Source organism: Myotis yumanensis, unplaced genomic scaffold (assembly GCF_028538775.1).
Source record: "Myotis yumanensis isolate MYYU_CA2020_CCGP unplaced genomic scaffold, mMyoYum1.0.hap1 SCAF_4, whole genome shotgun sequence".
In the NCBI taxonomy this organism is placed as follows: Eukaryota; Metazoa; Chordata; class Mammalia; order Chiroptera; family Vespertilionidae; genus Myotis; species Myotis yumanensis.
The window spans coordinates 80844517-80859602 of NW_027223755.1; the positions used below are offsets into that span (position 1 = coordinate 80844517).

The 15086-nt window shown below is 43.7% G+C and overlaps 1 protein-coding gene across 1 annotated transcript; it reads left to right on the forward strand.

Moving 5' to 3' along the window:
• The first annotated feature begins 255 nt into the window (after positions 1-255).
• Positions 256-14575, forward strand: PRKRIP1 (PRKR interacting protein 1). The gene is made up of 6 exons (XM_070412739.1): positions 256-429; positions 1351-1429; positions 2215-2315; positions 4790-4875; positions 5999-6066; positions 14139-14575. The coding sequence occupies exons 1-6, from the start codon at positions 304-306 to the stop codon at positions 14237-14239; spliced, it is 561 nt and encodes a 186-aa protein (XP_070268840.1). The 5' UTR covers positions 256-303; the 3' UTR covers positions 14240-14575.
• The last annotated feature ends 511 nt before the right edge of the window (positions 14576-15086 follow it).

Consider the following 15086-nt stretch of genomic DNA (forward strand, 5'->3'; position numbering starts at 1 on the left):
GCAAGCAGAGCTGCCAGCGGAGCCGGGACGCACTGGTCTAGAGAGGTCGGAGGGGCAGAGCCCTAGGGCACGCGGGACTCCCCTCCCGGGACCGGCTCGGCTGCCGGGATTGACCCAGAAACAGGAAATGAAATCCAGCGGCTTTGATCAAAACAGCCCGCCCGGCCTCGGGTCATGAATATTCAGCAGCCCGCGACTCCGCCCAGTCCCGCCCAGCTGGGAGGCTGCGCTTGCGTCGCGGGCGCGCGTCTCTGTCGTCAGACGCGCGCCGCCGCCGCTCGCGAGGGAAACCGGAGAACTGTCATGGCGAGTCCCGCCGCGTCCACGGTGCGACCGCCGAGGCCCAAGAAAGAGCCGCAAGCGCTCGTCATCCCCAAGAATGCGGCGGAAGAGCAGAAGCTCAAGCTGGAGCGGCTCATGAAGAACCCGGTAAGACGGAGCGTGGGCTCGTCGGCCGCCGCGTCCCACCGCCTTCCCTTCCGGCGCCTCTGGGGGCCCAAGGGCCCACCGCCCCCGCCTCCAGATTCAGGAGTTCATAGCCCGAACCCAGCGCCAGCCCCTGAGTGCGGAGTAGGCTGCCCCAGAGACTGTGAGCTTCCTCCTGCCCTTAGGTTACAGCCCGGCCGGGACGGGCGCGCTGTGGGCGGCTTCCCGTGCTCCAAGACCGTTTCCGGTTTAACTTTTTGTAAACAGAAGCGTCGGAAGCGTTAGGCTGTAAAGATAGAGCCTGTGGGTTAGCACAAGGGTTATTTTCTTCTAAACTGCCTCGTTAGTCAAGCCGGTGTGGCTCAGTGGGTGAGCGTCGCCCCCACGAAGCGTGAGGTCACCGTTTGGTTCCGGGTCAGGGCACATGCCCATGTTGCCGGCCGCAGCTGGTGGATGATTCTCTCCCTTTCCCTTCCTCTCTCACAAACCAATAAAAACATATTTTTTAAATAAAAAATAAACAGTACCTCGTTAGAGGCATGGGGGCAAGTCGCTCACCCTCTCCAGGCCTCGGCCCCATCAGTCACAAAAACAGTTGGATGAGCAGGTCTCATGGATCTTAGACTAGAGAGGGTTGACTCCTCTTGTGCAGTGTAGGGGGGTTAGAGTTGGAGGCGTCCAGCCATACAGGTTGACTTCCGTTTCTGAGCTCTTCTCTGGAAAGTTATTAATAGCCTTTATGAGCCTATGGGCTGTGATAAACCCCAAAATATACAGGATGAAGTAAAGCTAAGACAGGGAAGAAATCAGCTTTGAGTCCAAGGAGCAAAGCAGCCTTAGTTCATTAAGATCCTTTGGTTATAAGAGATGTGACTTTGTCAGCAGGTTTATACTTATAAATGCTTTCCTGTTGAAATGTTTCAGGACAAAGCAGTTCCAATTCCAGAAAAAATGAGTGAATGGGCACCTCGACCTCCCCCAGAATTTGTCCGAGATGTAATGGGTAATGTCTTTTGGGGAGTGTGTGTGTATGTAAACATAATTTTTGAAGTATAAATATAAAAACCCTGCAGTTAGTATATGTTAATTAGATTTCTAGTAGGAAAAAACAGTGTTCATTGGTCCAGTATTTTGTTCTTACAACAAAGGGGTTTGGCGTTAGAGAATTTTCTTATGCATTGTTTTTAATAATGCCTTGTATTGGTTATTTCTCCATGGAATAATTTTGTTATTTTTTGTTGGGTTGTGAATTAATATATACTAATTAAAAAGAAAAAGAATAGAGGTATTTAAAAAGTTTGAACCACCTGTAATTTCATCGTTCCACTTGTAACATTCTGAGATAGCCTTCCAAACCTCTTCATAGACAAAACCACTGCTGCTTTAGAAAAAAATGTTTTTAGAAAAATATGATTGATCCACACATACTATTTGGTAACCAACTTTTTCACTTACTGGACCATGGATATGTTTTTAGCTCAGAAATGTAACGTAAAATCACCTGGTGGGGAGGGAAAGGTCATAGGCTCTCTTCTAGGTTTCCGGTCACTGAACTGCATTCTATTTCTTCTCTTAATACTGCATTAGAGTGGACTTTTTAGTGAATCCCACATTCACAGGGATGCTTACACTGTACACTAGGTACTGTGCTAGATTCTGCAGGATAGTGGGGAGTAGGACAGGCTGTCCCTTCCATTATTGAGTTTCTTTCTTTGGTCACTGTTAATTAAAGGTGGCCTGTGTTGATAACTGGAGCTCATCGAGAACTCTGAACTATCCTGGCTGTAGGTTCAAGCGCTGGTGCAGGCAGCGGAGAGTTCCATGTGTATAGGCATCTGCGCCGGAGAGAATATCAGCGACAGGACTACATGGATGCCATGGCTGAGAAGGTCAGTGAGCAAGGAGGCTGACTGAGCCCTTGGGTATGAACAGTGTGCACTTCATAACTTTTAGAAAAAAGCATTTGAAACAGAGTAGATACACCTGGTTTGTGTAAGGGCTACCTTTTAAAGTCAGCACCAGAAACAGACATCAAGTAGAGCCCAGTTAATCCTAGGCCAGACTTAGCACCGTAAGGTAATCACCTATGTATTGAAGGGCACAGCCCTTCAGGCCATTTGCCATGAAATTAAATAGAAAGCAGGATCTCCCACACCACTTGAGCTATTATTTCTCTCTTATTCTCTCTTTTTGGCTGAATACCTATAATTCCAGTTAGCTGTGTGTTTTCTGTGAATACTAGTGTGCTTCTATGTGTCTGCTGCTTTTAGTTTTCTAGCTTGGCAGCTGGCAATTCTTCTTGACAAGTGTCAAATAATAATTGATTAAAAATTGAGAACTGCTTTAGAAATTATACTGTAAAAACTGTTAAGCATTACTTGGCTAGAAGGGCCAGAAGTTTCCTGTTTAAAAAATACTCTTTTGAACATATCACTTGTTTTATTTTTTGAATTAAAATTTGGAGTTATGTGCTCGCTTTGGCAGCACATATACTAAAATTTGGAGTTATTTTATCCACACCAAAAGTCTTGCTGGATTTTTCACTAGAATTGAGTTGAATATGTAACTTTAATTTAAATGAGAATGGATGTTATAGTGTTGGTCATCCCTTCAAGAAACTATGTTTTTTCACTTGTTTAAATCTTTTCGTATCTCTCTGATGATTTGTGGAGGTTCTGCATATCTCACCACATTTGTTGAAAGATATTTTAAGTTTTTTTATTGCAGTGATGCTAGGTGGTCCTCTATTTTATTACTTGATATTGGTGAGATGCAGAAAAAAAAATACTGACTTTTGTATAGTGCTCCTATATTTGCCCATCATGCTATTTTAAAAAATCAAATATTATTTGGCTGTTTCTTTGTGGTTTTCCAAATCTGATTTCTCCTCTTAACATTATACATGATGCCCTAGCCCAGTGGTCAGCAAACTCATTAGTCAACAGTACAACAATTGAAATTTATTTTGAGAGCCAAATTTTTTAAACTTAAACTATATAGGTAGCTACATTGTTATTAACTTAATTAGGGTACTCCTAAGGCTTAGGAAGAGCCACACTCAAGGGGCCAAAGAGCCGCATGTGGCTCGGGAGCCGCAGTTTGCCGACCACGGCCCTAGCTGATTTTGCTCAATTATTAGAGCATCGGCCTGTGGACCGAAGGGTCTCGGGTCACCAGTTCGATTTCTGGTCAAGGGCACATACCTCAGTTGCAGGTTTCCCAACCCTTGTAGGGGCACAGGTAGGAGGCAACCAGTCGATGTGTCTCTGTCACATCAGTCTCTCTCTCTCTCTCTCTCTCTCTCTCTCTCTCTCTCTCTCTTTCTCTCTTTCTTTCTGTCTCTCTTTCTCTTTCTCCCTCTCCCTTCCCCCACCCCCTTCCACTCTCTAGAAATTAATGGAAAAAATATCCTTGGGTGAGGATTAAAAACAAGTAAAAAAAAACAAACAAACATTGGGCATGAGAGATTGCCCCTTATTCTTAATCTTACAACACGCACTAGAAAAGTCCTTTTCCTCAGTCTTCTCATAATGGCTGTTATTTCAGGGAATACATTTATACATTTTGAGAGATTCAGATACTTTAAAATGTCTGCTTTTTATGAAAGAAGAAACTACCCAATAATATTTCATTTTCCAATAATTTGATTTAAAAAATTAGATTCAGCCCTAGCTGGTTTTCTCAGTGGTTAGAGCTTCGGCCCACAGACTGAAGGGTCGCGGATTTGATTCCGGTCAAGGGCATATTAACGTCGATTGCAGATTCGATCCCCAGCCCAGTTGTCTCTCTCATGTCAATGTCTGTCTGTCTGTCTGTCTGTCTCTCTCTCTCTCCCTCCCTCCCTCTCTCCCCTCCTCCACTCTCTAAAAAAATCAATGGAAAAAATATCCTCGGGTAAGGATTTAAAAAAATAAAATAAGTGTACAGTAGGATCCGGGGTCATTTTCTGGCTAGTTTACCTTTATCTTGGATTAGTCTGGCTCTAATTGGTTTTTGTTCTGGCTTCCCGACTATGGTGATTTAAACCATCTGCTCTTGGGCATCTTCAGTTAGGGAGGTTAGGGTCTTGTGATTTATTAGCTGGCTGTTAATAGCTGTTTCCACCCCTTGTCTCAGTTTCCTCATTCCACTTTCAGGATAGTTTTCCTAGTTTCTTACTACCCTGCTTCAGTATCTTAGTGAACAGAGTTACTTCACCATCAGAGAGCCTTGTATTGATTTCCCACCCCCTCTGTGGGGCAACCACTTAAAGTTGAAGTGGCCCTGGAGACCTAGATATACCTGTAGCACCCCCACTGGTGTGACTTTTGGAGCTCTCATATCCAGTCCACAGTGTGTCTAAATGATGTCGGTTTTTTTGCAGCAAAAATTGGATGTAGAGTTTCAGAAGAGACTGGAAAGGAATAAAATTGCTGCAGAGGAGCAGACTGCAAAGCGTCGAAAAAAGCGGTAAGGGCTTTGTGGCATCTCATAACTAATGAGACTTAAGGGCAGGAAATGGAAAGTAGATGCATGGTTGGTGGATGAGTCCTTGCAGTCAAAAGTTTACCTGTATAACCTTTAGAGGTCTTGGGTGTTTAACCCACCGTGGAGCAATCCAGTAGAGAAATGGCTTTTCTTCAAATAGTCCAGGAGAGATGAAGACATTTACTGTGCCCCTCCCCCAGCTGGTTACAACTTCTTCAAAGCTTGGAGGTCAGCATTTCCGTGATCATAGGGATTTCTCTTCTTCACTTCTGTATTTTAACCTCAGGTTTAACTAGGTGCTGTGATTGAACTTCTTATTTAGCTTCTTCCTTAAATTAGGGCCTGTGACCTCCCTAAGTGACTATATAAGTGTACAGGTTGCATGTGTGTATGTTTTAATAAGTACTCCCTTATCGATATAAGAAATGTCTAACCCTGTAGGGAATTTTTCTAGGAATTTTTTTTGAGCCAAACTGAGGACAGCTGCTGGGAATCAAGATCTTAATTGAATACTTTCCAGAATGGCAGTTTGCAGCTGCTTTTATGCATTTGAAATTGAGGGAAGTAAGGTAGAGAAAGTAAGGCTGAGACTGGATTACAGGATAGTTAACCAGATTATGTGCTCTCTTGGACGAGGTTACTTCTGAAAAGGCATTTCAAAGTTCTGTTAACCTAGATGCACTAAAACAATGGCCTGCTTAAGGCAAAGAGAAATCTTTTACAAAAGTTATATGCTTGGGGTGTAGCTGCCCATCATGACCTGCCCAGTTAGGGATTTATGATCAGGTCACCCTATGAGGTTACTTTCAGTAGAACCCCACTTTTATAGTGCTGAACAGGATTTTTCAAGTCGTCCCTAAATATCTTGGGTTGAAGAACCATCTCCATTGTTTCTGAGATTGCTTTAATCACCTCAGGAGGATTTCTCTTGATTCATGAAGAAAAATGGCTTGATAATGTTGGTGATGGAGTAGCAGAATCATAAAGTATTTCTTTCATTTTATTAGTGTAGTGTTTGTGTGATTATAACATCTTTAAAGATCCTATAAGTAGATGTTTTTAATATACAAAGTAAGGGATTAATGTATTTATATTACATCTGTAGCCAAAAGTTAAAAGAGAAGAAATTATTGGCAAAGAAGATGAAACTTGAACAGAAGAAACAAAAAGAAGGTAATACCCACTTTTCTTGGTTGTGATCTTTTATGGTGTTGCACAGAAGCTGACCTGCCAAGAATGTGATTTAGAGTTTGAAACTGATTGGCTGACCAGTGAAGAAATTAGGGCTTATTCTCTTAGTTAGGGCTCATTTAATTGCAAGTGTCAGAAAGCCAAACTGGATTAAGCACAAAGGAACATACTAGCTCATGTTAAGTCCAGGACAAACCTTCCTTCAGTCATGACTAGTAAAAGAGCTTCGAGTTGTTATTGGCATTCACTGTTTCCCTCTGCCCCTTAGCATCCTGTCCTCAGGCAGGCTTATGTCGTCCCTGTGGTTGTGAGATTCCTGAGGCTGTACCCTACCTCATTCTTGTCCAGTAGGAAAGATTGAGACGTCCCTAGCAAAGGTGTTTTTGTGTTCCTTTGTCTCTGATTGAGTCACTTGGCAAGTCAGTTAAGAATACTTTTGGCACCATCCTGGCCAGTTTGGCACAGTGGATAGAGCATCAGTCTCTGACTGGTCCCAGGTTCGATTCTGGTCAAGGGCATGTACCTCAGTTGCAGTCTCCATCTCAGACCCCAGTTGGGGTGTGTGTTGAAGGCAACCAATCAATGTGAGAGACACACTCATGTTTCTGTGTCTTTCCCCCATCCTTCTCTCTCTAAAAAAATCAATGGAGAAATATCCTCGGGCAAGGATTAACAAAAAAAAGAGTAAAAGGCATGGCTAAGTGGTTGAGTGTCAACCTATGAGCTAGGAGGTCACGGTTCGATTTCTGGTCAGGGCATATGCCTGGGTTGCCAGCTCAGTCCCCAGTGTGGGGTGTGCAGGAGGCAGCTGATCAAGGTCATCACTGATGTTACTCTTTCTCTCTCTTCCTCTCCCTCCCGCCCTCTCTTCCTCCCTCTCTCCCCCTTCCTCTCTGAAATCAATATAAATATATTTTTTAAAAAGAATAGTTTTGGCACCCTGGCCAGGTGGCTCAGTTGGTTAGTGTCATCCCATACACCAAAAAAGGTGGTGGGTTAAATCCCGTCAGGGTGTGTATGAGAGGCAATTGATATTTCTCTCTTCCTTCCTCACTCTCTAAAAACTCAATGAAACATAGCCTCAGGTGAGGATTTTTTTTAAAAAAGACTGCTTTTGGCTGCAAGAAACAGACAGACTCAACCAGCAGTAAACAAAGAGGAATTAATTTTTCTTACATAACAGGAAACCTGGTGATAGGTGGCAGCCTGGTATGGTTCAGCAGTTCAGTAGTGTCAGGCCCAACATCCCTGCAGTTCTTTTGGCCTTTGTCCTGTGGGCGTGATATGGCTATTGCAGCTCCTGGCATCATACCTATGTTCAAAGCAGGAGGAAGGGGGAAAAGAAGTGCTACTTGTCTAGTGTGGTTTTTTTCCTGTAACTGAAAAGCAAAACATCCTCTAGAAATGCTCAGCTGTTGTCATCTTATATGTCATTGATCAGTACTAAGTCACTTTGCCATCTCTTGCTGCCTGCCATCAGGCTAGATGAGTAGATAAAAGAATTGTCATGACTATCGTTAACCTCTCGTGATCCGTCATTGAGAGCTGGATACATGGCACCCTAGATAGAATTGAGTTTTGTTAACAAGGAGGAAGAGGAGGTGAGTAATGTGTCAACATACCACGGTGCTGCAGTCTTGCCTACCTTTGAAACTATCACAAGGCCAGAAGTACCAGCCACTCCCCTGAGAGCCCCTGAGCTGAGATTCAGGGACAGCGGGATCCCAGATAGGAAGGAAGGACCCAGGATGCTAAGAAACAAAAAAAAATTGCAACTCTCCATAACATTACCGAATCTGTGGCAATTCCCTGATTGACTAGGCATATTTCCTGATTGGACAGTTTTGATTTTTGGTCTTATGATAAAGTCAGACTTTCACTGGCATATTGCAATGTGATTGGACCGTTCAAGGACCAGTTTCCTTCTGAGTTATAAATGTACTGAGACACACTATATATGATACGGTTTTTGACTAGAAGAAATTCTTTTAACGATGCCTGGGGAAGAGGCTGTTTTCTACTGAGTCAGATTGAATGAAGATAATCCTTGCAAATGTAAGTTTTCTGGGAGCTGCCAAACAGGTCAAATAAGGACAGACCTCTGTGTGTGGAACTTCTGAGGCACTCCCAATGCAGCTTGCCCCTCCAGTGGTTTGTAGGCTGGTACTTTTCATAGCTACTGTGATTATGAGGCTGTTGACTTTGGTGACTACCTTGGGTTTATGGAGAGGGTAGGGAAGAGGACAAGTTAAAAAACCACAAAGCTTGCTGTTCTGATTAGGATTCAGCCATTTTTCTTAAACAATCCAAGGAACATTTCCAGAGTCTGAGCGTTATGATCCTTTACTCACTGGATCATGAAATCATTTTAGAGGTTGCAGCTATTATTTTTTCAAACATGAATAAAAGAGACAAGAAGCTATCAGTTCATTACACTCGGAATAAATATTTTGTGAATCTTTCCATTTCTATGTGGGCTATGGGCTTTAATCAAACAAATTTGAAAATCATTGTTATGGTGCATGGGCGCTGCCTGTTCTTATACTTAATAGTCAAGTTAATATCTATACATATTTAAAAACGATTAGTGATGCATGGTTGAGCAAGATAGGGAATGCTATAGGGATAACTGTCAAAAATGGTTTGTGTGCTCAGTTTCCTTTTGTGAAAGAGAAAATAGATTTTCCAGCTGTCTGTTTGAAAAGAATAGAAACTTAAATGTTGTGATATTCCGTTGTGCCATAAGGTGGCTTCTGTGTACTGCTGGGTTCTTGATGGACCTGGAGTAAATCACTCAAGCTTTTCAGCCCTTCTCCTAAAAAGCAGTAAGGGGCAACTGGCTAGGAGTTCCGTTCTGTTGTTGGAGAGGAAGTATCCCTGCTTGTTGGCTTGTTGTCTGTGCTGGTCCAATAATTTCATTAAGACACCATGCAGTGTGGGACTGGAATCTGAATGACACCATGGGATTGCATTAAGCCAATGTGGATTATTATGAAATCACTAGAGGCCCGGTGCATGAAATTAGTGCACTGGGTGGAGGGGGTGTGTCCCTTAGCCCAGCTTGTGCCCTCTCGCAATCTGGGACCCCTCAGGATGTCTGCCTGCCGGCTTAGGCCCTATCACTCGCCAGCCGTGAGCCTGGCTTCTGGCTGAGCAGCGCTCCCCCTGTGGGAGTGCACTGACCACCAGGGGCAGCTCCTGCGTTGAGCATCTGCCCCCTGGTGGTCATTGCGCATCATAGTGACTGGTCGTTCTGCCGTAATGGTCACTTAGATTTTTATCATATAGACTAGAGGCCCAATGCACAAAATTCGTGTGGGGGAGGGGAGGGTCCCTCAGCCCGGCCTGCGCCCTCTCACAATTGGGGACTCCACGATCGGGCCTAGACTGGCAGTGGACATCCCTCTCGCAATTCAGGACCCCTCATTCTTAACCACCCGCCTGCTTGCTCCTAACTGCCTGCCTGCTCCCTCCTTACTGCCCGCCTGCTTGCTTCTTACTGCTTGGCTCACTGCCCCTTAGCACTACCGCAGAGGCAGGAGAGGCTCCTACCACCGCCGCTGCACTCACCAGCCATGAGCCCGGCTTCTGGCTGAGCGGCGCTCCTGCTATGGGAGCGCACTGACCACCAGGGGGAAGCTTCTGCATTGAGCATCTGCCCACTGGTGGTCTGTGCATATCATAGCGACCGGTTGTTCCACCGTAAAGGTCACTGGGCTTTTATATATATAGATATTAGAAACCAAGGTCTGGGGACTAGGTATGCTCTTTACTACTAGGGTGTTGTTACTTTTAGGCCTTCTTAACTGATAGAGCAAGGAAGTATATATGTGTTTACTAAAGAGTGTGTATACATATATTTATAGATATTTCTATATGTAACCATCTATATCTATCTATGTTAAGCTAAACATGAGTTCATACTGATGTCTCCAACTCTAATCCATTGCCACATGTATTCTAGCCTTTTCAGCTTGTTTGCCTGTAACTTTCCACTCTAGCAGTGAGTAACTTATCTCTCACCATCCACCATCCTTTTATTTAATTGTTCAATTTCAGTATACACGAATAGTGGTTTCAGAATTGTTAACCTGTTATCTGTGGGAAACAACTTTATCAATTAATACAGTGCAATGTACAGTTCTTTTTGCCTTTACTCTTACAGACTCTGCTATTTCCAAAATTATTTAGGTCAACATCTTTCCTTCATCCCCTTCACAGAGGTTTCATCCATTTGTAATATAATTTAGTTCATATTTCACATTTCATCCTGGGATCCTTGACATCCTGAAATTTGCATACATTAAAGCTTATTCTTTATGCTGTAAAGTTCTGTGAATTTTGACAAATGCATAGTATCATGTACCCAGCATTGCAATATTATGTATAATAGTTTTCCAAGCCTTAAAAAATTCCCTGTGCTTCATTATTCAACCTCCTCCCCACCCCCAATCCCTGGCAACCACTGATCTGTTTACTATCCCTATAGTTTTGCCTTTATCATTTGGTTGGAATCATGCAGGATGTAGCTTTTTCAGGCTGGCTTCTTCCATATAGCAGAATACATTTAAGATCCATCCATGTCTGCGTGAATTTTAGTTCATTCCTTTTCATTGTTGAATAGTATTTTATTGTATTGGATATACCAGTGGTCGGCAAACCTCGGCTCAAGAGCCACATGTGGCTCTTTGGCCCCGTGGCACGGGCCAAGAAGTTTCAATCGTGTTGTACGTGTGTGCCCGCACATGGTATTTTGTGGAAGAGCCACACTCAAGGGGCCAGTTTGCCGACCACTGGGATACACCACAGTGTGTTTATCCATTCACCTATTGAAGGACATCTAGGTAATATCCAGTTTCTAGAGATTCTGAATAAAACTGCTACAAACATTTATGTGATGGTTTTTGTGTGGATATAAGTTTTCAGATCTGTTGAATATATACCTAGGAAGATGATTGCTGGATCGTATGATTAGAGTATGTATAGCTTTGTAAGAAACTGTCAAACTGTCTTCCAAAGTGGCTGTACCATTTTGCATTTCCATCAACAATGAATGAGAATTCCTGTTGCTCCACATCCTTTCCAGCAATTGGTATTGTTAACTTTTTGAATTTTAGCCATATTTATGTGTGTGTTGTGGTATCTCGTTATAATTTGTGACAGCATTTTTAAAATTCCTATGCCCTCAACATTAAGCATAGTAGTAATAAGCGCTTCATTATTTATTACTTATTTCTGTTGAAAGAATGAGTGGGTAAAATAATGTTGCTGAATTACCAAATGACTTAAATAGTCATTAGATTTCTCCTCTTTGAGAATGGTACTTCTAGGCCCTGACAACATGTAACCCACGCACAGGAATCAATTGTGTTTACATTTTTAGGGGCTTTTCAATCACAATGAATGCTTTGAGCCCTCCTGTTAATCAGCATCTCAAGCATCCAAAAACCCCCATTTCACAAACATCCAGGTTGATCAGTATTTTACTGTTTCTCTTTTTTTTTCTTTTTTTTTGAGGGAGGGGGAGAGAAAGAAACATAGATTTGTTGGTCCACTTATTTATGCATTCATTGATTGATTCGGGTATATGCCCAAACTGGGGATCAAGCCTGTAATCATGGCATATCGGGATGAAGCTCTAACCAACTGAGCTACCCAGCCAGAGCTTTATGTTTCTTTAAGATCAGAATTAAAGATCAAAGCCTATGCTCTGGTCCTCCTATGTTCAGACCTGTCCAGGTGTGGTTGATGGTTCTTAGAGAGGCTGAGACAGAATATGCTAAGGTATGGAATAAAACAGAAATAATCAGCAGTTCCAGCCTTAGGCCCAAGTTCTAGAGCAGAATTCCACAGTTGGCATATGAGTCAATGGGCTGCAAGAGGTGAGACCTTGAGCCCCCCCTCAGCCTTCGGGGTAGATAAAAGCTGAGTGAAGGCCTTGGACCAGTTGCACCATGTGCCATAGAATTATCCTTTTCCATGTGTGCCATGACATGAGAGAGCCTGGGGAGTTCTGCCCTGAGTCCAGGGAGCTCAGAGCTAGGTTTTTTTATTGCTCTAGTTTTTCCTTCAATCTCTGTAGTATGTGTGTGGGGGGGCGGGGGATGAGTAAAATATATATAAAATTTACCATCTTAACTGCACAGTTCATTGGTATTGAATACATTCAAATCATTTTGCTACCATTTTCACCATGAATCCCCATAACTCTTTTCATCTTATAAAACGGAAACTATACCTATTAAACAGTAACTCCTATTCCTCCTCCCCCAGTCCCTGGCAACCACATTTTACTTTCTGTCTCTGTGATTTTCACTATTCAGGAAACCTCATATAAAAGGAATAGAATATTTGTCTTTCTATGACTGGCCTGTTTCACTTAACATAATGTCTTCAAGGTTCATCCATGTTTTAGCATGTGTTAGAATAATATTCCATTGTATGGCTAGACCATATTTTGCTTATTCATTCAGTATGCTCACCTCAGTCCTGTGTCCACCTTGTTTTTCTTTTGCCTGAGTTTCCTTATGCATTTCTTCAGACAAGGTTGTTAGAAGCCTGGAGAGTTAAATAGTTCAGGTCTGAATCCTGGATTCTTGTTTTACTGATTATGAGACCTTCATAGAAAATTACTTAACTTCTCTGAGCTTTATTCCTCATCTGTAAAATGGATATGTGGTAGGTATTTAGAGTTAAACAAGACAGTAAAGAATTGGCACAGTGCCTGGCACATAATAGATGTTCAACAAATATTAGTTATTAAAACATGCTCACCATTTGTACTTCTGAAATTTCTCATTCTTTTTGGCATGAGGTTGAGGAGGAGGAGGAATATCCTAAATTTATTAAATTAATCTTAGAGATGATTTAACCCATTGCCATGAGTATTTTTAAGTGTCTCGTCCTAGGCTGTGAAAGTGATTTTTAGACTATACTGTGCCTGGGCACCCCAAGGTTTCCTGCCTTGAAGCTCTTTGGCCCTGTGATGACAGCAGGAGCAAATCTCTGGGTGCCTGTGGGCGCTGGAATTCCTGCACCTCTGCAGGGAGGAGGCCCATTGATGGGCCTGGGTGGCAAGTGGCCACCTGGGCTGGACTGAGCTGGAGGACTGGTGCTGCCTCTGAGGGCTCTGTCTCTGCCTTGTTCTGGCTTTCACCCACTCCTCTGCTCCCAAAAAGAGGGAGGAGGAATTGGGAACATGTTGTCTTTGTGCTCTGCTTTTGGCCAGCTCAGTGGCACCGTGGGTGCTGGCAGTCATGCCAGGGAAAACACTGGAATTCAGAACTGCACATGGAGTGTCAAGAGAAGGTTTCTAAGTCTGTGGGAAGAGCCAGGAAGCTGACATATTTGTGTGGGCAGAGCCCTTTGCTACACAGTTTTTTAAAATCCTTTTGCTCCTGGCCAGTGTGGTTGACTGTCCTCCCAGCACCAAAGATCGCAGGTTCAGTTACTAGTCAGGGCACATGCCATGGTTTCAGGCTCCATCTCCAGTAGAGGGCATGCAGGAGGCAGCCAATTGATGTTTCTCTCCCTCTCCCTCTCTCCCCCTTCCCTCCCCCCTCCCTTCTCTCTCTCTCTAAAATCAATTTAAAAAAACATATTTTAAAACAACCCTCCAATCACTTTAGGGAAGAAAAGAAAAAGAAAATCCTTTTGCAGACTGCAGTGTGAGAGCTTGAGACATCAACAGCAGTATTGTCAGTATTAAATGCTAAATGTTAAAGGGCTGGTTGGGGACGTTGCCCTGGCAAAGTGGTGGTGAGGACCATATAAAAACAGTGAAGCTTGATGTATGGGGCATCAGCGTTGTGTATGCTGCTGGATCTTTTTAATAAGGATGAGATCTACCCACCAGCGGTGGTAGATCAGTTCTGTGATGGACTTTTATACTGGGCAGTGGAGGTGAGGACTGACAGATGAGGACTTCTTCTGGCTCACTTGTCCATCCAGGAATGACAACTTCCTAATGTCTCCACAGCACTTCTTTTTCTAAAGCATCCTGGATTATCTGAGTGAGTCTGGACATCTCTAATCCGAATGTCATGTGATTACAGGATCCAGTCAGAACCAAGAGCAGCCATCCAGTAGTTCTGAGGAGACATCTGGGACAGAGGAGGAGAAAGAGGAAGAGCCCAGCTTCATCATGGGGCGATGACAGTGTGGCCACAGTGGCTTTCTGGAGCCCAGGGCCTCAGAAAAGCCTCCACATGACCCAAGGAGAAAGGCGACGGTTTGAACTGTCTCTCTCCCAAGGCCTCGTTGGATAGAAGCAAGTAGAAGCCATCCTGACTGCTTGTGGCCCTGCCAATAGGGACAGAGAGGACTGTCTCCTGGACACTCAAGGGCATTGCCAAACGGAGTTCATTCATGTTCCCGCTAAAGGGGGGAAACGTATAACTTGCCCCTGCTGTCTGTTCTCTCATATATCGATGAGTTTTGGGCTGGTATCTGTGAAAGGAATGTTTATTTATTAAAGAACAGAAAAACTTGAGGTTTTGATTGGACCTGTGAAGTGCCGAAGTGTAGAGAAGGCTGTGAAAATTAGGTGATGGGGATGAGGCCTGTTACATGGGGCTGTTCCCAGACTCATTGAGTGAAATGGTCTTGGTTCTGGAGCTGACTTGCACTGCAGGGCACCTGACCTCCATTTCCTTCAGCTGAGGGTGCAGACTGCACCTCAGAACATGTGCCCCTGCCCAGCTGCTCCCAGTACACAGGTGTGTTTTGGGAAGCCTTGGGCATATGCAAAGGGAGATGTGGTGTGCAACCAGGGAAAATGATTGGAGACTAATAAAGAAGCAGGTAGAGAATCCAGGATGGGCTGAATCAGAGTGGAGGACATGGGGAATCCTAGCCAGACTAGAAGGGGGAGGAGGTGGGAATCCATGGGCCAAAGCTATGTTTTCATCCTGAGGTCAAGGGGGTTCTAATCAGAAATTTGAGGTTGCCTTTCAGGCAACAGGAAGGACAGAGATGGTTTCTAATTAGAGCCTTTGCTCACT